Here is a 21,797-nt window from a genome sequence, read left to right on the forward strand (position 1 = left end):
GTTAGAAGAGAAGCGAGGCGAGGCTGCTTCGCTTTAGTGAACAACAGTAAAAGACGAACGATTCCCCTCTAGCCCCGGATTACCACTGAGTTGGCCTCGCTACGCTGCATCAGAGTGGCTTTCATTCAGAAAATCCGAAAATAAATCATTCAAAATAAATACAAAATTCTGAATCAATTTTTTACGTCTCTTTTTAGTCTTCTGTTGGTTTGGATTAGCGGATGATCTGAATCGCAACAGCATTTGTATCCGGCAATGGTGAACTACTACGACGAGGTTCGTCTGAAGGATCACTCTCCCTGCGCGGAAGTGCGCGCGGATCTGAAAAACTGCTTACTCCAGACAGACTGCTGCGCGGTGGTACGTTCAAAATAACCAGCGTTTTAATTTTGATTTTTTCGCCTATGATCACAGATTTTTACAATTTCTCCAATTTGTCAATTTTGATAAGTAACTTTGACACTGCGGTTGCACGTTGCTAGTTTTGTTATTAAGTATTTCGTAGTGTTTCGCGTTTTCTTCCTTTTCTCAGTTTCTGGATAGAATTCGGAAAACTTGCGAGATTGTATTTTGATTGTTGGTACTCGGAGTGAATTTTCTTCTTGTTACGCAGGAGAGAAAGACGCCCAAGCAATGCCTCATCGAACATCATCCTTCAGGTAAACCGATACATTCTCATTTCTTCCGATAAATATCCAAACAGCTGATTTTGTATCGCAAAAAATGTGTTGTGGTTGAATTGCAGTCCCGGATGAGTGTTATGCGCTGCGGACAGCGTTTTTCGAGTGCAAACGATCTTTGGTAAGAAAAATTAATTAAAAACGCTATGTATTTGGTGATCTGGAAACTGTAAATTGCGTTGCGTGTAAGATTTATTTGACGAAGTTTACCTGGTTGCAGATTGATATGCGATCGCGATTTCGCGGGCCGAAGGCGCAATGAGTGGACTTGTAAAATAGTCAAATGTGTATGTTGAAGCTTGCTGGCTGCTTTTCACTGCTATGCAGTGAATATTTGCAGTGAATATTTTAGCTGTATTTATTTGTCATAACTTCGGCTTGTGTGCATTTTTATTTGTGAATGTGATGGAGAAATATGATGAATATTATGGGTAACTAAGTGAAAGTCGCTTTAAATTCGGAAGTGTGCAAATAAAAATGGGAAAAAAAAGTTGAAACGGAATTGAGAAGTTTCAAATCTGGAATTTTACAATTTTTACTTCACAATTTCCGCTGATTGATCAACAGAAATTCGTGATTTCGTAAACCGTAGCGCGTGGCGGTTGCCCCGGCGCACAAGGCACGTAACCGCAACGCACCGCCCATAATTGCATAAGCCGCCTGACGTCAGCCGATCACCCTCACTCCGCATGCCAGCCGACCAATCACACGGGCCCACATCAGGTTCCAACACAGCTCGCATTCAGTCGCAATGTCAGTGTGTTGCGCACACTGGCAGGAGTAGTTTAATAAAGACATTTTCTCCCCTTTCCTAGTGATGGTTTCTTGAAGATTTTCATTGAAGTTTGTTTCGTTTACCATCCAGAAACGAAACAAGCCATGGCCCCCCAAATACTGATTAAGCAGGAAGTCAGAAGTGTCAAAGAGTGCAGTCCCTCGCCCAGCATCACCTCCAGCGTCGAGTCTGCTGGAGGGAAACGCAAGCTGGACTGCGATGATGGCGTCGATCGCGAGAAACGACGGTAAATTCTTTCGACTTTGAGGCTAAGGTGTTATAGAAGAAAAACTGAAGGGATGAAAACGTGAATCGTTGTTTAGGAAGTTGATGAACCGCGTTGCAGCCCAGCAGAGTCGTGATCGTAAACGACAGTATGTGGATGACCTGGAGAAGGAAATCAAGAAGTTACGCAACGAAGTGAGTCTTCAATAATCCTTTTTGGTCATAAGTTATTATCTTCATTGCCTTGGAGATCGGGCATTAGTCACTGTTATTATCCAATTTTCAAATTTATAAAATTAATACAGTTTTATTTTAATGTTTATGCTGCACCTTTAAATTTGCATTCATCCTGCAGTTCTCCTTGTAAAAGAAATATTTTTAATTCTTCGTTTGTTTTACCTTGAGCAATTTCCTGCTTGCTTCCTGTTGTTTTTAAAAGCGTTTTCATTTCTGGATAAAACTTAAAAGTTTCGAATTGTGGAATGTAGTTTTCCATTCCCGATTAGGTCGGTTTTCCAAGAACCGTGCTTGTGATAGGCTGACGGAAATGACGTCATTTCACACTTTGCCTTACCACTACGGGCGGCGTCTTCATGCGTGTCACCACATTTTTGTGAGCCCACATTTTAACACTGAGAATTTGCGTAGTGTAGTGTACGAGTAAAACACGAGTTTCTTCCGATTTCTATAGATCTCGCTGAAACCAAAATTTTATACGCGAGGCATTATAATAAATATCTTTGTTTTTTATTTGCAGAATACCACCTTAAAAACAGATAATCAGAAACTGCGATCGCAAAATGACGAACTGAAAATCGAGAACGAAATTCTGAAGGTACGTTGTCGTTGTTGTTTTTCCATCCGCTTTTTAATGCTTCCATTCAACAATCTTGTCGAACTCGCAAATTTTGCAAAATATATGTTTTTGGTACGATTATACATTTTGTCTAGTTTGTTAATGTGGTGGTATTTGTTGTGGTAGACGGGAAGTGTGAAGGCTGAGTCGTGCCCCACCGTAACCAGCAGCGACGCCAGCATCGTGCCGGAAGCCGTTGACAGTAGCCCCATGGCCTTTGAGTCCGCCGCGCTCATTAGTGGTCCTCTGCAGCAGGAACAGGTCATGAGGATGCTGATCAACTGGCTGATGCACTGTGTCTGGATCATGCAGCTGACCTCGACTCGCCGGATCTCCTCGCAATCCTCCAGGACATTTGGGCAGACCTTAATGGAGCGCCTCAAGCTGCTCCGTTCCCAGATCAAGCTCAGGTGCGTACCCCATTGAAATTCACAACAACAATATTCCCTTTTAGCACCGTGTTTTTTCCCTTATTACCTCCTTAAATTCTTCTAATTATCGCGCCTTTTTTGACAGTTTTTGTACGTACTGTATAGCATGCCGTCTGTTGCAACATATAACATTTTATTGATGTTGAAATTTTTACATTTTTTAAAGCAGTTTTGTCCGATTTTTCGCCGCATTTTTCTACACAGTTAATATTTGAAATGTGCTGTTAACCTATTGATAAAATGTGCTAGTGGTAAAATGCGTTAATGTGCTATTGGTAAAATGGCAGGATTTTAAAACCAGAGCTTGAATTTTGTGGCGTTTTTGGCGTTATTTCGTTACGTATTCGACTTCCTGCTGTACGATAATTTGCTGTTTTTCTCGGCTCATTAGCAATTTAGCCTTTTTTTTGAATCCGTGTTATTCAGAATTCAGATTAATCTTTCTGTAATGTTTCTCGCATTCCCGTATATTTCTTTAATTTTCTTGTTTTTCGTCTTAGTTTTTCTCGTATAATTGTTGTCCTAATTTTTAAAAAATTATTTTTCTAATTTTTAATAATTGTTATTTATTGCCCTAATTTTTAATAATTTAATTTCTTGCGTTTGTTCAGTTGTTCAGCGTCGAAGGACTTGCGGGAGCCATGGTGGGGCCCACACCAGCAGAGCTGGAATCCCTCCAAGATCTCCTGCAGTGCGGACCAAACCGTGCCCCTCTGTTCGTAGTCCCGCCCCTCCTGCTCGACGACCCCAACAGCGCCCCCTGCCACCCCCTCATCCACATCCCCGACGACGACACCCTTCCCTCCTCCAGCACCCCACCCCTCCCCCTGGTCCCCGCCTCCCCGGTGGCCAGCGACAGCGGGGTCAGTTCGCTGGGCGAGGAGGAGCTGGATGATCTGTACTGGAAGGAGACGCTGCGGGATCTCGATCAGATGCTGACATCCTTCATCGTTCCCGTCGAATAACTACACAGTTCATCGTTATCTCATTAGTGCACATTTCCGTGTTTCGTTTTTTTAACTCTGGTAATAAATCCTATCTGGTGTGTTCACTGTGCAGCATTATTATGCATGTAAAAATTGGGATTTCTCTCGGCAAGATTAATTTTATCATTGGTTTTTACAAAGTTTAATATCTATTTATTACGTTTATGTCGGTGTGCATGGGTTTCTCGGTCGTCATAAGCCGGTCTTATGTTTTGGTGGCTCGGGATAATTTCCCGTTATTCGATTAATTTTGTCTTGTATGGTTCAAGAATACATACAAATGATTAAAATATTTCGTTTTAATTAATGGCTTGCGTCGCGTATTATTTATACGCTCAGCATCTACACTTTATCTGAAATTGCTGCAGCTGCGTTTTTAATATGAACTTGCCATACCCTAGCGCAAAACGTAGTGTATGGGATTTAGCAGTTGATCAATAAGATGGAGTTTTTGGGATTCCCTGCCTATTTATTAAATAAACGATGATCAATTTGTTTGTATAACCCTTTTTTGAATTTTTACGTGCTGAATAACAAAGTGAAAATGTTTTTTCGTTGTCAGACACTTTTTAGTTTGTAGTAGACAAAAGCCATCAAAATAGCAATAAGTGCAAATGCGGGCACACTATATGTACAATACAGAGTGCTTTACTGGTAAATAAATTTAAAAGAATAAAAAACAACCAAAACTTTTTGTTTTCGTGTGACATAATTAGTCGTATGAATTTTCGAGTACGATATATGAAACTGTAATGAAAGACATATACAGCAGATTGCATAATGATTAATGGAGTTAGAACTTGAACGTAAAATTGTTTATCAAGTTCTTAAGTAATTATTGCATTTAATTTGTACTCGACTATGTACACTTCAAATGCTGGAATTACACTGCCAAATTTTTAACTGCGAAACTATGCCGCAACCAGTACACCGTAAGTACATCATCAATAATGCTTTCTAAATCACAAGTATCACCTGGGCGTGGTCACACCCTTCAATAAAATTTAATTATCCCCGAAAACAGCAATAAAATCACACACTAGACTACACCCGGCCTCAATTGAGGCAGACCTTCTGCCCGACCAGCAGCCGACTGCAGTCGATATTGCGGTTGTAGTTCTGGATGGTGGCGCGCGCCAATCCGTACGTCTCCCCGATCTCCTCGCAGGAATCCCCGGGCGTCACCCGGTGGCTAAACGTGCAGCGTGGCAACGGCGTCCTCCCTTGTCCCGTGTGCTCCTGGGACGTGGCGGGTTCGGCGTCCAGACGCAGGAACATCACGCTCATTACCAGGACCACCACGGTCAACCGCTTCGCATAACCGAACGACATTTCTATACCTTCTAAAAAATATTTTGAGCAAACAGCAATGCGTTGGCAAATGTTTGTCAGTGTGTCGTTCTTTAGTTCTCTCGTGTTGTGTGTTTAATTTCTGATACACATCACAAGCAGTTTCGAGCGTGCATTGAATGGTGGAAATGTTTATCTGATCCGATCACGATCGGTCAATAAAATTAAACGTTGATGTGTATCCAGAAGGGAGAGTTAATAACGCTGCGGTTCGGCGGTGTTTTATGTGTAAGGATGGGTGCGCGTGGTGTTTTTAATGCGGCTGTTAAAATGATCGCGATATAAAAATGATGCCGCACTGCTGAATCAGCGCGTATAACGGAAATCGGTAACAAAGCGGTGCCGGGCCACTGCCGGCGCTGCTGTTTAAAATGCTAGCTGTTTTTATGGGCGTGTTCGGACTGTAAACGACATACCGTATGTACATACAAACGTACAAACGTGTAGCATAAAAAGCCGACAAATTATTGTCGACAAATTACTTACAGTCCAACATAAGAACAGCGTGAAATTATAAATCGCAAGGTTGTATTGCTGTTATTAGCTTAAATTAGGCTGAATTTATGGATAAAATTTAAAATTATAAAGATTTAATTAATTGTTAGTTCCTTTCAAGTTTCAATAACACTTAAAACCAAAATCGAACAATAACCCAAATTTTGTCAAAAAATCTATCCAATCAGCGGATAGCAAATCAGATTTAAAACCTTTCGTTTTTTGTATGAATTCGAGTTACAAAAAAGCAGCGTATCACTTTTTGTGCGGAAACTGGTAAATGAGCGACAATATACCCATTACCCAATTCAATAATTTCACCCGAAATTTTCCAGGAATTAATAATAATAACTGCTGAAAAATTTCCAGTGAAATTATTTCTTGGAGGCATACAATCACGGCGTCCACCGTATGTCTTTTCCCATTATTGCTTTCCAGAAAGACCGACAATAATTAACACTGCACTGCGCTGCGCAATACACAATATTGAATATATACATCCGATCGACACTTGAGTAGGAGCGGATATCTAAACCGCGGTCATGGTTGCGGGCGGAATAATGGTCCCCGTATTTAACCATGCATCTTTCCATGTACACCGTACACGTCAGCATCGATTTACAGAAAAATTTGATATTACAACAACGCGCATGACGCTGCACACGTCGGAAAAATTGATACATCTGTCCAACAGGGGCGTTTTTGAGTGAGAGCGCTGCTAAATAGGTGGCAAGTGGTTGCGAGAAAAAAAGCGCCGACCAAAGGGAAGCAAAAGGGAGACTCTTCGTCGAGATGCCTGCCATTGTTTTCCCCGGACTCCATCGATCTAATTCAACGCCCGTGTACGATGGGCTCGATAATGATGCGGCGCGTGCACGGTCGATGGGGCTGCTGCTGCACTACTGCGGTGTAGGGAAGCGCAAGAGGCAGTTAAAACGCCACTTGCTAATCAAACTCCGACCGCTGGTATTGTCAGCGCAACACCGCTTGTACGCTGACTACAGCGCAGAGAGCTGACATTCAGGTAGGAATTTATACGCTGGCGGGCACGGCGGAAAGGGATACAGTACACTCACTATTCTTATGCTTGATCCCGCGCACTGACTGCCTCACTGTTCGGTGCTGTTGGAGTGGAACGCGCGCCGCACCGCTTATCGATCAACGATCGCCCCCATTCCACCGCCATCACTGTGATTAACCGCGCGTTACCGCATCTTTACAGGTGGTGGTGGTGGATGCGAGGGTTTAAGGCCGCGTTGCGTAATCGTGGAGGCTGCGACATTGTTCTAATACAGCCCGTTTCGCCGGCTACGGGGTACAGTGTAACCCAGCCAATCTGTAACCCAGCCAACACAACTTGTAGTATCGAATTTTGATAATTTTCTGTTGTCCACCAGGGATGAATATTCACTCAGCGGGAACCTAATAAAACCTCTTACAAGTTAAAATTATCTGGACTGACTGGACAGTGGTCTGCACGTACCGCCCCGCCGCACTGCACCGAAAACTGAAAGGTCACCCACAGGTGTAATTCGTACATTTCGTAGTACATATACTGCTCTGTGGTAGTGTATTCAAATTCCATTACATTTTTACTTGGAGTTTCCGTACGTGGTTGATAGTTATCACAAATAAACAATTATACGCAAGTTTCAACATAATAATTATTAATTTGTCGATGCTGCGGCTGTAGACAACGCGTGCTGGCGGTGCTGCCATTTAAGTTTAGAAGAACTTTTTTCAATGGATCATTCAGTTTTGTCTCCTGTCGGGCTGCCAACCGAAGAAATGCAGTGAAAACTTACTTTTATGTTTGCAACCTGTTGTTCTTGTAAGTAATTGTACATTTCGCAGTTGTTAAACATTTGAATAAGTAAAGACTGCCGTAACAGAATTTTTTCTCACTGGTCGCAAGATGGTCGATCCTTCCCATTTCTGTCGTTACACTGGACCGCAAACTGCCAAACTTCCGGAGTGGCTTATGCCACAATGCTGTACTACTCGATGCAACGTAGGGTCGTATATCGAGATATAAAATTTTCAGCTAATTGGAATGTTAACCCGAAAGAATATTATCTAATGCCTATTCACTACAGGTCAAAGGTCATGATGAACCACAACTTCCCAAGAAATTCTTTGCGCAAACAACCGCGCTGTGAAAACAACGACCAGATTAATAGCTCCCTGCTTAAAAGGTTTGAACCGAAGTGCTCGATGCGTCTTTCCACTGGAGCAAGTGCAACAAGTTCAACAAGACAGCAACATTTCTATTACAGTAATTCAACAACCAGATACCAACATTTCCCCGCCCGTGCACCACTAGCAGCGATCACACCCGCGGTAAGTATTCCCGGCGCACAGGTGAACCTGCCTTCCCACCATCCCATAATCCCGCTTGATCTCCCGCACACGTACGTCTCCACATACAGCTCCCTCCATACACACACACTGGCACATCCGGGTAAGTGAATGTACGCACATGTCGCCGTGGGGATTGGCATTGAAGCTGCAAAAAGAGACGAGCTCAAGCACAGCACTTGTAGTCTCTCTCTCTTTCTCCCTTTCTCTCCCTCTACCTCCCTCTCTTCCTTTTCTCTTGTGCCAGAGCACAACCAAACTATAATGTGACATTTGCTGCTATTTTGGCCGTTTATCAGTACTCAACGCATTCTCAGCCACTGTTGGCCATCTTTTCCTCTAATAATATCGATTCGCACCGCAGACAATAATTCTCTCGAGACGACATCCAGCTACTGGTGTGTGTCCAACCACTTTCCGCATTCTCCGAAAAAAGTGGGATCTTCCGCTGTGGAATAACCAAAACCTTGTGTGTTTTCTTCCCAATCGACTATTGTTTCATTACGTCATCTTATGGCACGATGAATCCGGCGTTGGTCATCCGTTGTCGGCCGGCATTGGTAATGTGTCGTTGTCCATGGGTTGCGGTGCATCCTCGTTAGCGGCAGCCGCGGCGGTTGACGGCGGCGCGGATCAACCACCCCCGTCCTCCATGCAGTCATGCCTCTCGTGGCCATCGCGTGTCTTCCTCAACCGCTCCCGTGTCAGCAACGGGAAGGATGCCCCCAAGAAAATGCCCAAGATCAGTATCCGGGTGGGCATGAATGTTACCCGCCCCGGTCCGTATCTGGGCCCCAAGATCATCTTCATCTTCGGCGGACCCGGGACGCATAAGGGCCGCGTGGTCGATGATGTCGCTCAAATGTTCGGCCTGACCGTGATATCGGGTAAGTGTGGCTAATCGGGATCTGGTGACGTCGCGCGCGTCATCAGCGTGTTCGATAGGAGAGTTTGCGTAATGCGTCCTTGGAAAAATACTAGGTAGATTCTCCGATTTATCGATAAAATCGTTTACCATCCAACTCGGGGGTGGAAAAAGTGACCTAACGGTCAAAGTTTGTCGTATTGGCTATTTCTTGTTTTCCATTGGTCCGTATTGTGTGTCGCATTTTTTTTACTATACTTTAGGATGCCGGTTTTTCAGGGAATTGTAGACGTTGTAAATGTGTTTGGGCTTGTGGAAAAATCCATAATTAAGTAGGCTGAAAATGGGGTGGTTGATAATGGGAGGATGAATGAATAAATTGTGAGGCTGCACACAAGTAACCAGTGTGTGCCGTGTGGGGGTGACATTTTCGTGTAGGCCGCCCGCACCGGGACCGGCTAATCGCCGTCATAAACAATGCCCCATGTCGTTACGTCATCGATGGCAGAAAGCACTTTCTCCTGTCAGCCTGCATCCGGTAGACCGTCAGGACAATTTATGCTAATTTTTGGGGCGTTGGTCGATCATATAAAGTCATCCATTAAAATTTCAGTGATTTTCCATGAATTTAAATAAGTGCTTCTAGGATTTTTTCGTAATCTAAAATTCAGGAATATGTTCTGTTACCGGCTTACCGTAGTGTTGTTCTACAGTAGATAGTGTTTTCTTTTTCGGGCGAATTTATTTTAAAACTTAAACCAAAAACGTTCCTGTATCTCAAGATTAACGACAGTTGCCGGCTGTTGTAAACTGTAAGGTATCGGCATCCAAAAAGAGATTGCTTTGCTCTTGGATGCGTAACGCAAATGAACTCAGAAACGCTGACATGTGCCCTAGAAAGCGAGATTTACGTACAGTGAAGAATAAAATAAATGTCCCGCTCAAGCACCTCATTGTCGCTGCGATCTTTTGATCCCACTTAGCCGGCGTCAGCGCCAACCCCCCTCGAGGGCGGCCGCCGGTCCCGTCACTTCCCACATGTACCGGACATTAGGGTGGCGATTATGCCGGGTTGTTTTTCTACCCTCTTCTCCTGCAGCTGACAGTCGAGAGAGGAAACAGAAGAACCCGAGTGTTGTTCTATAAATGGTTCTTGACAAGTTTTTCCAACTGTCTGTGCACACACACACAGTTTTATCCACACGGCCTCGACAGTCTCCTCACACTGTATACAAAATTAGCAGGTTGTTTGCCGCACGAGGGAAATTAGACGCGGCCGATCGATAGGCACCTATTGAACCCGCGGGTGTACAGAGAAAGGAGAGATCGTCCGTTGCGTACCTTTTCACCAGTGATTAAAGGCTGCTCCGGCCCCGGCATCTCGCATTTGTGTTGCATAAGCGAACGACCCACTTCCCGTTTTTGGATGTGGATGTGTGTATGTATTCTTCGATCGCCCGCGGAATTATGATGTGCGTGTGCAGCGGTATCGAACTACAGCTGACGCACACCGATACAGTGGCGCTACGTGCCGGTAACTGTGTTGATTCCCGCGCGCAGCATCCATTTTCCTCTTACTACATAATTAATCAATCTCTCCTGCGCGGTTTTCGTACCGCGTTCATACGGCGCCGCGATATAAACGCGGTATTAACGCCGTGCAGCGATATTAGCGGTTAAGCTGTGCGCCGATGACCTTTGGTGTATAGCGGGCTATTTATATAAGCGGCGCGCTGTTGGTGCATGTGACGCTTTTACGACGGAAATCGGGGATGTGTTGTAAACGACAGGCAGTGGAATTTTGCAAAAGCAGGTTGAGAAATAATGGTCCCGACATTAAGGAAGATTCCCCTTGCCTAATAATAATATTTGTCATATAAAAATGTGTCGTGAAACGGCACTGTAGTAACTATTCAGCGACGTTTTTAAAAGTGATTTTCCTCTAAGAATAAACTTGCAGTGTATTTTAAATCTTTTAAATAAGTATGTCGGGGCATTCAAGCCGGATGTACTGGACACGAGCGAACATTGTTCTTCGAAAGGATAATCAGAATTCTCAAGAACAATGTTTTGCGGTACCGGTTTGCTAAGCAATAACGTAGCGTTATGGCATGTCTTCAGAAAAACCACTTCTAGTCAAAACGGCCTACTGCAATACAAAATCTTGTACCGCCAGATTGTAGTTTATTTGCAAAACTGCAAAACTTTTTTCGGCCCGACCATGGAAAAAAGCGCATTAAGTGCACATACTAATGTAATTTAATTTCTTTAATTACATACTTCAAAAATTTATTTCAATTGCAGTGCCAGGAAAAAAGTGTAAGCCACACTAAATAAACTTGTTAATTGTTGGTCAGCCAAACAGACAGAACGCAGTTGTAGTGTACCGGCTGATGCTGTGGTGGAATCTCGCATGCATTCGTCAGATGTATGGCCGCATGTATCGGACGAATTCGTGCGTGGTTCCACCACAGTATCCACCGGAACATTACGACTGTTTTTTGTTTTACTTTCGTGCATCTCTCTGTCTGTACAGGTGGATGGCTAAAATCTTACTGACTGTTGACAAAGGTTATAAAAATAAAACAAGATTTTTATACGGCAAATTGTGAGGCAAAGGTACAGCAGTTAATGATTAATATCAAACTTAAAGTAATTTAATGGTTCTGTATTTCACTATTTTATTGTAACAAGAAAGCCGGGTGTGCTTATATACAACGGCAAAGATTGGGCGCACATTTCTTGGATAAAAAAATCTGGTATACTTTTCTTTCCGCCACTCATAATATGGCAATCAAGTGACATCACTTTGCACCGAGGGAAAAAACGCCCATTCAGCGCCACAGTTTTTCCCCCAGCTGTCACTGCATCCGGCTACTTTGCTCCCCCGCTCTTCCCCTTCCAGTCCACCGCACCAAGTCTCCCCTTGCACAATGACAACCAGGGTTCGTGAAAAACGCTGGAGCCCGTGTCTCTATAATCGCGTAAAACTGATTAGATTATCCGTGTAACGAGGCAATCGCGCCGGTTCAGGCGGAAACGGTGCCTGCATCGCCGGTCTCGCTCTTGTCACCGGCGGTCGGCGTTAAGGGGGACCCTGCACAGCGGGCGGCATACTAATTGTTTACCACTATCGATCCGAGAATGCGGTTGCGCTGTGTTAAGGCGCGCGATCTCAACCACCGTATTCGCCATATATGTGTATAATGTGTATAGTATTATATACTAATCCGTGTCCGATAAATCCCGACGTTTCTCGAAGACCGCGCCGTGCATGCCGGTCCGCTGGGATTTGTAAGTACACGGTCCCCCCGATAATGGGGCTAATTACCGTCGGGACCGGCGTTGGCTTGTTCCCCGATTTTCCAGGGATTAATTGATTTTGTGGTACAGATGCGTGGGACGATTACTGATTAAGTGAGAAAAACCTTTCCAACGCTTTCAGTTAAATAATGCATATTAACGCCAAAAAATATAATTACCAACGTGTAATGCTTAAATAAAAAATATTTGTAATTGCATATTAAATGGCATAGGTATTTGTACACAAAATTAATAACAAAAAATATAATCATTATACCATGATTCTTAAAATACAAGTATAAATAAAAATAAGATAAATAATGTTTAAATATTATTAAGATGTATGTTAAAATTTTGCTCATTAAGCTGTTTAAGTACGTACTTACAATGCAAACATAAATATAACTACGGCAAAGAAGTAGTCAGCAGTTGAATAATAAAATTTGAAAGTATTCGAGGTCACAGTAAACAAAGAAAATAATAATATCGCGACAGGCAATTAACACGAGATTGCCTAAAATTAACCGTTGCACAAGACTATGACGCGTTTCCGTCTCCTGTTTAATTTCCGCCTAAGCACTGTAATTACCGGCTTTCCGAGCACATTGTTATATCGTATTTTGTGGGGTAATTTCGGGAGATGTTGGCCTTAATTGTCTTCTCAGACTATGTGTCAACGTGATACATGTTATATCTTCTAATAAAAATCATAATCAATTAAGTGATATAATTATAATAATTGTCCTCGCCACTTCCGCATGGGGCGCATGTACAGCGCCCGGGGGGAGGCGGTCATTAGACGGTATAATCCCGCGGAAGAATGAAAATGACCTGTAAATCCATGTTAATCTTGTGTGCGACAGGCGAAGCCCTTCTCCTGCAGCACGTGCTGGACCGGGTGGCCTCCAGTACGTCGCTACGCGATGCTAATTCGCACAATAATGTCAAGGCGACGGCGTTCGGCGGCGCGATCGGCAGTACGATGCTGGCGGAGACCGGCAGTATCCATTCGGGCAGTCTGGCGGCGCTGGGCAGCGCCCGTCCGCGGCGCGGCAGTCTGCCTACCTCCGACTCCAAGTCGTCGCTGCGGGTGGGCGATAAGGAGGATGGCGAGCGCAGCGAGGTGGACGAGAACGATCGCATTAATACCGGGCCGGATATGCGCGGATTACAGGTGGGTTGCCGAATTTTGGTACTGTTATCCAGTGGCATTAACTAAAGTGAAGAAAATATCAAGTGAAAAATATCAAGTTATCAAGTGAAAAAAAATACACAGAATAATTATACCAAACGAAAATTCAAGGAAAAAATCAAGAAGATAATTAAAGCTCAAAATAAATAAAATTGCTGATATTGTTTTTATTGTGTTTGTGCAGTCCTTAATTAATTTTAATTGCGGTATTTTGCACCAGTAATTAACGATCCACGTGGTTAAGCAAAATTAATTAAAGACTTGAGGTGTTAAGTGAAATGTTATGTTTTTACGAAAGCCGGTTTTGTCAATTCGGCTCCAGTGTACGCTTAATTATGTAGGTCGTAGCCGCTACTTAACTCTTTCGAACATCCGGAGCGTATTGTAGGCATATGTGTAGTGTAACGGCTCTTGAATGACCGATTGGAATCATCTCTAGAAGCGGACATTCTAATAAGATAAGCACTGAAAGTACTGACAATTTATGTGCTGACAATGCTGCTCATTTAAGAGCCCAAATTTTTTAAAATTATATTTCATAAGAAAAGTTTTCTTTAGAATTTTATTTTTTGAGTTTTCTTAGGTTAACAGTGCTGTTATCTAGCGGCGCTAACTGAAGGAAATGTGCAGAATAATTGCACCAAAAAGATAAACAGAATAACGAATAATTACAGCGGAAATGAACTGGCTCTCGTTCCTAAGGTATGAATTATTTTAGCAAGTTTTTGTCACATTTTAAAAGTTTTTTGTATGATTTAATAATAAAAAATAATCGTTTTAAGAGGTATTGAGTATAATTAAACAGTTTAAATAAATATTATTATTTTATAACATAAAATTATTTAGATTCATGATGCTGTTATATATGCTGTTTAATCTGACTATATATCGCCGCTTAAATTTGGTAATTGTAGCTGGGCAATGCAAATCGAAAAAAACCCATAGAGGAAGTTAGTTAGTGTAAATTGCGTAAACACAACGCACACTTTTTTTACCGCCTCGACGCGCGATTGTCTTCTGAAGAATGTAATTTAATCCTCGAATGCCTGTAATAAAACCAGAGACCGGCAAATCCGCGCCGCGCCGGATATCCGGCGACGATGTGCGGAAAGGTCAACGGTATATATAAGCGTATCTACTCGGTATATACGTGTAATTAGCCGCGTGATCGCTCCTGTATAAACGCGAGGATTCGGTGTTCAGGATATTCTGCGGGAATACTCCTCCAGCATCACCCTGGACTGGCTACTGCAGCTGGTGTCCGACGAGATTGATCTGGGTGTGTCGCATAATGTCAGCGGCTTCCTGGTGGACCTCATGCCTAATATGCGCCATTTGCTCAAATGCGAGACGCTGATTAAGGACTGCTGGGATGAGATGGAGAAGCTGGAGGAGAAGTACCCGGTGCTCTTCTCCATTGATCTTGCCGTGCCACAGGTACAGTATACCTATGTACCCGGCATTTCTGCCGGTTGCGGTTGTGTTTCCTTAGCACGCGTTGGAGTCGCCACCTAACCGCCGCACTGATTACTGATTAGCGTTGGCCACTCAACGCTCGTGATTTCCATTTTTTAAAAAAAATGGATAATAAATAATTTGGAATAAAAATGCTGACCAGTTGCGTCTTTTTGAATGTAATTCCATGAAGTCTGAATTAAAAATTACGTAAGAATATCTAGGAAACTATTAATTGAGGTTTATTTCTTTTGTTTCATATCTTTCACTTAAAAAATTTTCAGTATTTTTTGAAATCGTGGCAGTTTGTTAAGTTACTCAATTTTATCAAAAATACTCGTACTTCTTCATTGAAAATTGCATTCAAGCTGTTTCGATTTTTTTTTTAATCACTCTGGTTGATATCTATCTATGTCTCACGCTAGTGGCACTGAGCCCGTGTACTACGAAATTGATACTGTTTAACGTTCAGTACAGTATTATCACCGATGTCGAAAATGACCGGCAATTCTACTAGTATTAATTGCACATGTGGTCGTTATTTACGTCTATCACACAAACTGGAAATTTTCGCATGTGTACTATGAGAATGCCATAATTCAATCTGAGTTGCACGGGAAATTTAGTTTACAAGTGGACTGAATTTTTTACTCCGCTGTTTTATATCATATTCGATGAGGAGAAAAGTCGGCGCTTTCCGAAAAAAGACATAATTGTTTGTGTGACTGCAGGATAAACTGCCGAAGAGCGAGGGGAAGGGCGGCTCGAAGGATAAGAAGACGAATGCGGACGGGTCGGAGGCCAGCACGTCGGACGAGATGGACTCGTACCGCATGCAGCGCCGCTACGCCCTCTACGAGTCGGCCGTCCTCAATTTCCTGCAGTACTTCCGGGAGACCGGCCGGCTGGTCAGTGTGGACGCCAGCAGCGGGGTGCCGGACCTGATCTGGCAGAAGATCAGCGACTTCCTCATCCATATGGACTTTGTGCCCAAGCGGGCCGTCAACTGTGTGATTGTCTTTGCCTTCGACGAGGACGCCTTCGTCGGCATGGATATCAGCAAGTACAGGTACTGGCTGACGGGTAGCTCACGTTGTACTAATTTACTCATCGGCAATTTTCTAACCTAAATACCGATAATTCTCAGATTATTTTGCAACTTTAACCGAAGTTTTACTTTACTTACTTATTTATTTATTTAGTTTTTAATTATCGAGATCACGTGTGATCAAGCGAAAATTAGGCTAACGTAAAAAATTAAGCATGTGCAAGTTAATCCGAAAAATCTGTTACTGGCAGTTCGGCTGCAAATATAGGTGAACGTTGCCTGTGCTCTGTAATAAATTGAATAGAGCGTAGTGTAACGGATCTTGTGTTCTCTTCATTGATTCCTGTAGTGGATAAAATTACGTTGTACTCGTACCACAGGTGATATAAAACACAGTACAACTTACAAAAGTGCGTAAATCGAGGTGCAATGATTCGAAATTTTTCTTTTGCTGGCGCTAGCAGCTGTTCGGTTCATCCAATTTGCTATAATATCTCAGCATTTAATTTGTAAGTTTTTGAACCAATCTAGTACATGAATTTTATTTAAAAGGGAACAAAATTACATGCAAAGTCAATACGAAAATATTCCACCCGTCTCGGCTGTCAAAAAGTGGCTGTTAACTTATCACAAAAGATGTTCATTTTTTTTCCGCAATCGACATTGTGATGTAGTCTGTTGACCTTTTAATTATGTGACATTGAAACCTTATGTTTTCTTGTCAAAGTCGTATCTGTAATGATAACTTCGAAGTCATATTTGTGCGTTATTGCAGGATGCTGCGTATCCGTCTGGCCAGTCTGGCCGACAACCCCTTCGCGCCCATCGAGGACCTCATCCGCAATCTGTGCCGCTTCATCGACATCTCGGCCAACATCGCCAACGCCTTCGCCGTGGAGCTCTACGGCACCTCCATCGACCGGCACATCCTCAACAGCGAACACTCCAAGCACATCCTGCGCAAGCGCAAGCTCTTCTTCTGCGAAGTGGAACAGGTCACCCTGGACCGCTACATCACCTTCGCGCCCAACGCCCTCAAACGCTTCGGCGCCAAGCCCAGTCTGGCGTCGCGGCGGTTTCAGTCGGTGTGCCTGCCGGATCAGGCGGTCTGCCTCTTCCCGCTGGACACCGAGCCCATGCTGTGCCGCATCATCGCCGCCCACGTCGGCCAAGTGAAGAGCGACCGCGAGCCGGAGTACAGTCGCCGGCCCCCGCCGACCGCCGCGGGGGAGGGCGGGACCGGGGGGCGGCGGGGGTCCGCGGGGGGGATTACCTTTGCCGTGCCGTCCAAAGCCACGCCCAATGGTGTCCAGCACCGGAGATAGAGCGGGGCGGAATTCTAATTTATGGTGTACAGACTGGTGCTTTCCTATTGGGTTGTCAACGATCGGTGTGTGCGTGTGTGTATGAGCAGGTTGAAATTTTGCGCTCTCTTTTTCGGTTTGTGCATATGCCACACATCTTCAAGCAAGTTGCAGACGAGGATTAAGCAAGCGATTCGTTAGTGATAATGCCTTTTTTTCAGGTGCAACTGTAATATTTCTACTCGTCGGTGTTTAGACAGAAAATTAATGGACATTATACGGAAAAAATGCCTTTCTCACATATTGGTTCAAGAATAAAGCCAGCGCGTTTTGACCGGGTGTTTATATTGGCGAGAAAATCAGTATGATTAAACCAGTACGATTATAGGTGACTAATGCTCAATTATTGTATAGTTGTTTAGTAAAGTTTTTCTTATTTTTAACTATTCTATTTTCTGAATTTTTTTAAAAGTTATTTGCACTTTTTTTATTTTTTTGAATATAAAAACGCACAAAATCGTAAATAAAAATTCGATTATCAATCAATTACTGCAAAGTAAATAAAGTTTTGGCACATTCGGCGCAATTTTCCCAGTGACTGTTGGCTGTAGGATGTTTTAAGACTTGTTTTTGAAAACCGGCACAGGTCCGTTAGCCATGATCCACAATAACATGTGCATTTTCGTAGTGTAAGGGCCTTTTACAGCTCTCCAAATAATCTATGGTAGAAAGCTTTAAAATAGATTGTCGAACAGTATTCCCTTTGGTTAGTGCTACTTTTTACATTTCATTACTCTTGCAGAGAAGAATTTTTTCGAAACGCAAAATGTTCCCGGTGATGGCAGATTGAAATTACTTGCATTTTCATTTTCGTTCTGATAAGCGTGTGTTACATATTTTTCCAGTCTTACTTTGAACACAGCATATATGTATGTATATGTATTGCCTATTGGCTATTGGCAATCAAGTAATTAGTTATACTTGTAACTCGTACGTACAAAAATGTTCGGAATAAGTTATTGAACTGAATAACTAAAAACATTTATTTAATCAATAAGGTAGACTGAAAATCGCTGTGTTTGAAATACAGTACTTGCTAAGAAAATAATCAGCCAATGGGGTGCACGCAACACGTACGTACAAACTACATAGACCCGCGACCTTTCACCGCACAATTAATCCATTTCCATCCATGCGTCATTCACTTGGCATCGGACACCGACAGGCGCAGTGTCTCATGCGCACTGAGCTGCGACGACATGTGGTCGGTGAGCGGCGGGATGTAGTGGCGCGGAATGATAAAGGAGGAGATGTTGAACAGATCCAGGAAGACCTTGTAGCGGTCGCTGATGGTGGAGCGCAGGTACAGGTAACCCGAGGAGCCCCCGGTCCCGGTCTTGCTGCCCAACATCCGCTGCGCCAACATGACGTGGTTGTAGCGCCACTTTGTCATCAGGCTATCGATATCCATGAGGATCTAGAAATTGATTAATTTGTGGAATGCTGATCGGAAGTTCAACGGGACTGGGTTACGTTTGCGTCAGTTGCGCTGATTACAATATGGATTAGTAAAATGTAATCTGCGCGGGATGTCGTGTTCCCGCGTGCCGAACGTGCCATGTGGAAAATTGTAAGTGTTATTAAAATTAATTGCTAACTCGATGCCGGTATTTCAAAGAAAGCCAGTACGTAACTCAATGAAGTAGGTAATGAGCCGGCGAGAGGAAAATTATAACTGATCAATCCGGCCAACTAGGCACTCGAATTAATTTTCAGTTAAGTTATGAATTTTAAGATCTTTTTTAGATTTTTAAATTTCTTTTCATTTTTGAAGTGGGTCCCTCGAGGCCTTAGTCTTAGTTCTTGAGTAGCTTTGTTTTAAAATTTTAGGGTACTTAAAAGTTTTCCGGTTGTTTTGCGTATCAAATAGTGCTGTGTTAGTAAACGTGTTGTTGATTAAGAAACTCAAGAATTCTAAGAAGCTCTCAGAAAACCTTAAGAAAAACACAAGAAACCGCTAAGAAATCCTGAGAAATTCTAAGAAACCTAGGAAACCCTAAGAAACCATCAGAAACCTATGAACTCTTACCGTTAAAAACTGATGCGGTAGGTGGAAGCGCTCCTGCGAACTGTAGCAGCTGACCATCAAAGCCCCCATAAAGGCCTTGTACGTCATACGGCGCTTATTCAACTGTCGCTCCACATTGTAGGCCCGCTCGTTGACCAGGACGTCAAACGTCTCCACCTGCTTCTTCCACTCGGCCTCTGCTGACTTGCGCTGCTCGGGATCCTCTTCGGTCTGTAGCACCGCTTCCTCGTCGGCCAGGTAGCGGCGCACGGCGGCTGCGTACCGCTGCGGGAAGTTGAAGCCGTCCTCCTCCAGACCGGGTGTCCGTTCCAGCCAGCGGATAACCAAATCGCAGAGGGAGGGCTCGGTCAGGGAGACCTGCAGTTGGGACTGGGAATCCGGATCCTGGAAGGACTGGATGATGGTGTGCTGGTTGACGCGGTTCTCCATTTTCTGGCCTAATTTGTTCTCGATGATGCGAAACTGAAAAAAGACCAGGAAATCAACATGCTGGTCGCCGGGTTTTAATATTACGATTTTAGAATTTCTTTACAATCGAATAAGTCGCATTCTGTTTTGCTGATTAAGAATTCGTATTGATGCCAAAGGTCACGCCGCTGTTTCCTGATTCGTTAGTTTTGACTATGATACACCGAAGACTTCGTTGATCGACGAAATTTTTGACGACATCAGACGCGCTCAGACAGTGGCCTCCTGGGTGGCAGCTACTTTATGGACGCTTCGAAAAAGCTGCTTATCAAACTGCAGTGTAGCGTGATTTATACCTGCAAGCTCTGGAAGCCGCTACCCGGCGCCAGGAAGCCGCGGAACTCCATGAAATCCAACGGCGTCATCGTCTCCAGCACGGCGAACTGTTCGACGCAAATCTTCCAGATGAGCGCCACCCGGTTCATCCGCTGCAGAATGGTCAGCATACTGCGCTCGCCCACGACGTCCACGTTGAGGGTGCGCCGCACCGAGTCCATCTCCCAGATGATCTGCTTGAACCACAATTCGTATGTCTGATGGATAACTACAAAGATGGGCTCCGTGAAAAATTCGAGATAGTGCAGTAAATCGTACGTGTGAAACGGACACAGTACTTTGTACACTCAAACCTGTTCGCACATGTCAAACTGGATTTTTGCCGGTTAAAATTGTATAGACACTGAAAGCACTTTTGCACATAGTCTTTGGCTGACAATAAACTGCAGCTTGCAAGTTTTTCGAGAGTAATTTTGATAAAAAAATTAAATCAAATGGGCTTCATGCGGAGGTTCTATTATCGAAAAAATAATTTTATCAACAGCAGATTAATTACCACGTAATAGGAATAAAGGCCTATACTCTGTACTAAAATATCTAAACAATTAAAATAAAATTAACAAAAATTTTAAAGGGTCAGTATATAAAAATAATTATGCGAGAAAATAACTGGGCGTATCGTACTGATGAAAAGATGCTCGTCATGTACGGGCTTCAAATTCACGGCACTCATCATATCGACATTCGACAACAGTCCATCCAGATGCAGATAATCCTTGTAGATTTTTCCCTCCACCTTGGCCGCACTGCTGTGGACATTGTAACTGCCGAAGCGCGCCGGTTTATCCTCATCCGCGACGCCGTTGGTATGGTTCTCCTTATCCGCCATCCTGCACACTTAGAAGACAATCAAAAATAAAATTTTGCAAAATACTGGTGTATGGACAGACGCCCTTCAAATACGCGTGACAGAAGGGCAGTAATAAGAATTAAGAAGGCAAAATATTATTGAAGAATCCACCGTTTTCACAGCGCAGCGGCTCAGCGTAGCCGAAGGAGATCATTTATCATTTTGTTTTAGTAGATGGAAAATGTGATCGTTAGCAGTTCAGTGCGGGTGCCGTGTTGTTGCTAAAATGTCGCAAAACTTGTTCAGAAAACTGGAATTGGATTTTCTCTGTTCAGTTCATGGTTGCACGATGCGGTTTGTATAAGGCAATTAAGACGATTATTAGAGCATTTCGAAGACTTGAGTGAACAGGTATCTGCATTGCTGATTTTCATAGAATCTTTTGCGTAAACCATAAAACAAAATATTTTCTTCATCCATACAAAAAAATTATCTTAACAAAACTTAAACAAATGCAGGCAATTATAAGCAAACTATGTAGAAATAATTAAATAATTTACCATGAGCCTTTATTCTTACATAACATATATTATCAAAAAATTACTAAATTACAGTGGAACCTCTTACTCTGAACACCCCCGAACGCTGAACACCTCCGAATCTTGAACAGCTTTTTTCATACCGGCGCTTCTCGTAATGTATAACATTAGGGGGGACCTCTGAACCCTGAACACCTCTGAACTCTGAACCGTGAACACTCTGTTACGTACCGTAGTGTGTCTTCTTAGTAA

The 21,797-nt window shown here is 43.3% G+C and overlaps 5 protein-coding genes across 5 annotated transcripts; 3 read left to right on the forward strand and 2 right to left on the reverse strand.

The window, feature by feature from the left end:
* Positions 1-69: 69 nt before the first annotated feature.
* On the forward strand, positions 70-1,164 carry LOC129596085 (cytochrome c oxidase assembly factor 5-like). Its single transcript, XM_055493258.1, has 4 exons — positions 70-360; positions 614-659; positions 746-801; positions 901-1,164. Exons 1-4 carry the CDS (start codon positions 256-258, stop codon positions 940-942), a joined length of 249 nt encoding a protein of 82 aa, XP_055349233.1. The 5' UTR covers positions 70-255; the 3' UTR covers positions 943-1,164.
* Positions 1,165-1,426: 262 nt separating this feature from the next.
* Positions 1,427-4,256, forward strand: LOC129596100 (X-box-binding protein 1-like). Its single transcript, XM_055493281.1, has 5 exons — positions 1,427-1,702; positions 1,779-1,875; positions 2,438-2,515; positions 2,663-2,946; positions 3,579-4,256. Exons 1-5 carry the CDS (start codon positions 1,560-1,562, stop codon positions 3,688-3,690), a joined length of 714 nt encoding a protein of 237 aa, XP_055349256.1. The 5' UTR covers positions 1,427-1,559; the 3' UTR covers positions 3,691-4,256.
* A 518-nt stretch (positions 4,257-4,774) lies between these two features.
* Positions 4,775-5,372, reverse strand: LOC129596128 (uncharacterized). The gene has a single exon (XM_055493318.1). The coding sequence runs from the start codon at positions 5,283-5,285 to the stop codon at positions 5,010-5,012; it is 276 nt and encodes a 91-aa protein (XP_055349293.1). The 5' UTR covers positions 5,286-5,372; the 3' UTR covers positions 4,775-5,009.
* Positions 5,373-8,006: 2,634 nt separating this feature from the next.
* Positions 8,007-17,344, forward strand: LOC129596122 (uncharacterized). The gene is made up of 6 exons (XM_055493313.1): positions 8,007-8,259; positions 8,521-9,043; positions 13,188-13,498; positions 14,720-14,953; positions 15,703-16,040; positions 16,795-17,344. Exons 2-6 carry the CDS (start codon positions 8,734-8,736, stop codon positions 17,342-17,344), a joined length of 1,743 nt encoding a protein of 580 aa, XP_055349288.1. The 5' UTR covers positions 8,007-8,259; positions 8,521-8,733.
* Positions 17,345-18,187: 843 nt separating this feature from the next.
* On the reverse strand, positions 18,188-21,175 carry LOC129596105 (tryptophan 2,3-dioxygenase-like). Its single transcript, XM_055493287.1, has 4 exons — positions 20,841-21,175; positions 20,177-20,424; positions 19,413-19,874; positions 18,188-18,800 (listed from the first exon to the last, which is right to left on the reverse strand). Exons 1-4 carry the CDS (start codon positions 21,043-21,045, stop codon positions 18,525-18,527), a joined length of 1,191 nt encoding a protein of 396 aa, XP_055349262.1. The 5' UTR covers positions 21,046-21,175; the 3' UTR covers positions 18,188-18,524.
* Positions 21,176-21,797: the final 622 nt, after the last annotated feature.

The sequence above is a fragment of the Paramacrobiotus metropolitanus genome, unplaced genomic scaffold (assembly GCF_019649055.1).
Source record: "Paramacrobiotus metropolitanus isolate TYO unplaced genomic scaffold, Prichtersi_v1.0 Parri_scaffold0000086, whole genome shotgun sequence".
Taxonomy (NCBI): Eukaryota; Metazoa; Tardigrada; class Eutardigrada; order Parachela; family Macrobiotidae; genus Paramacrobiotus; species Paramacrobiotus metropolitanus.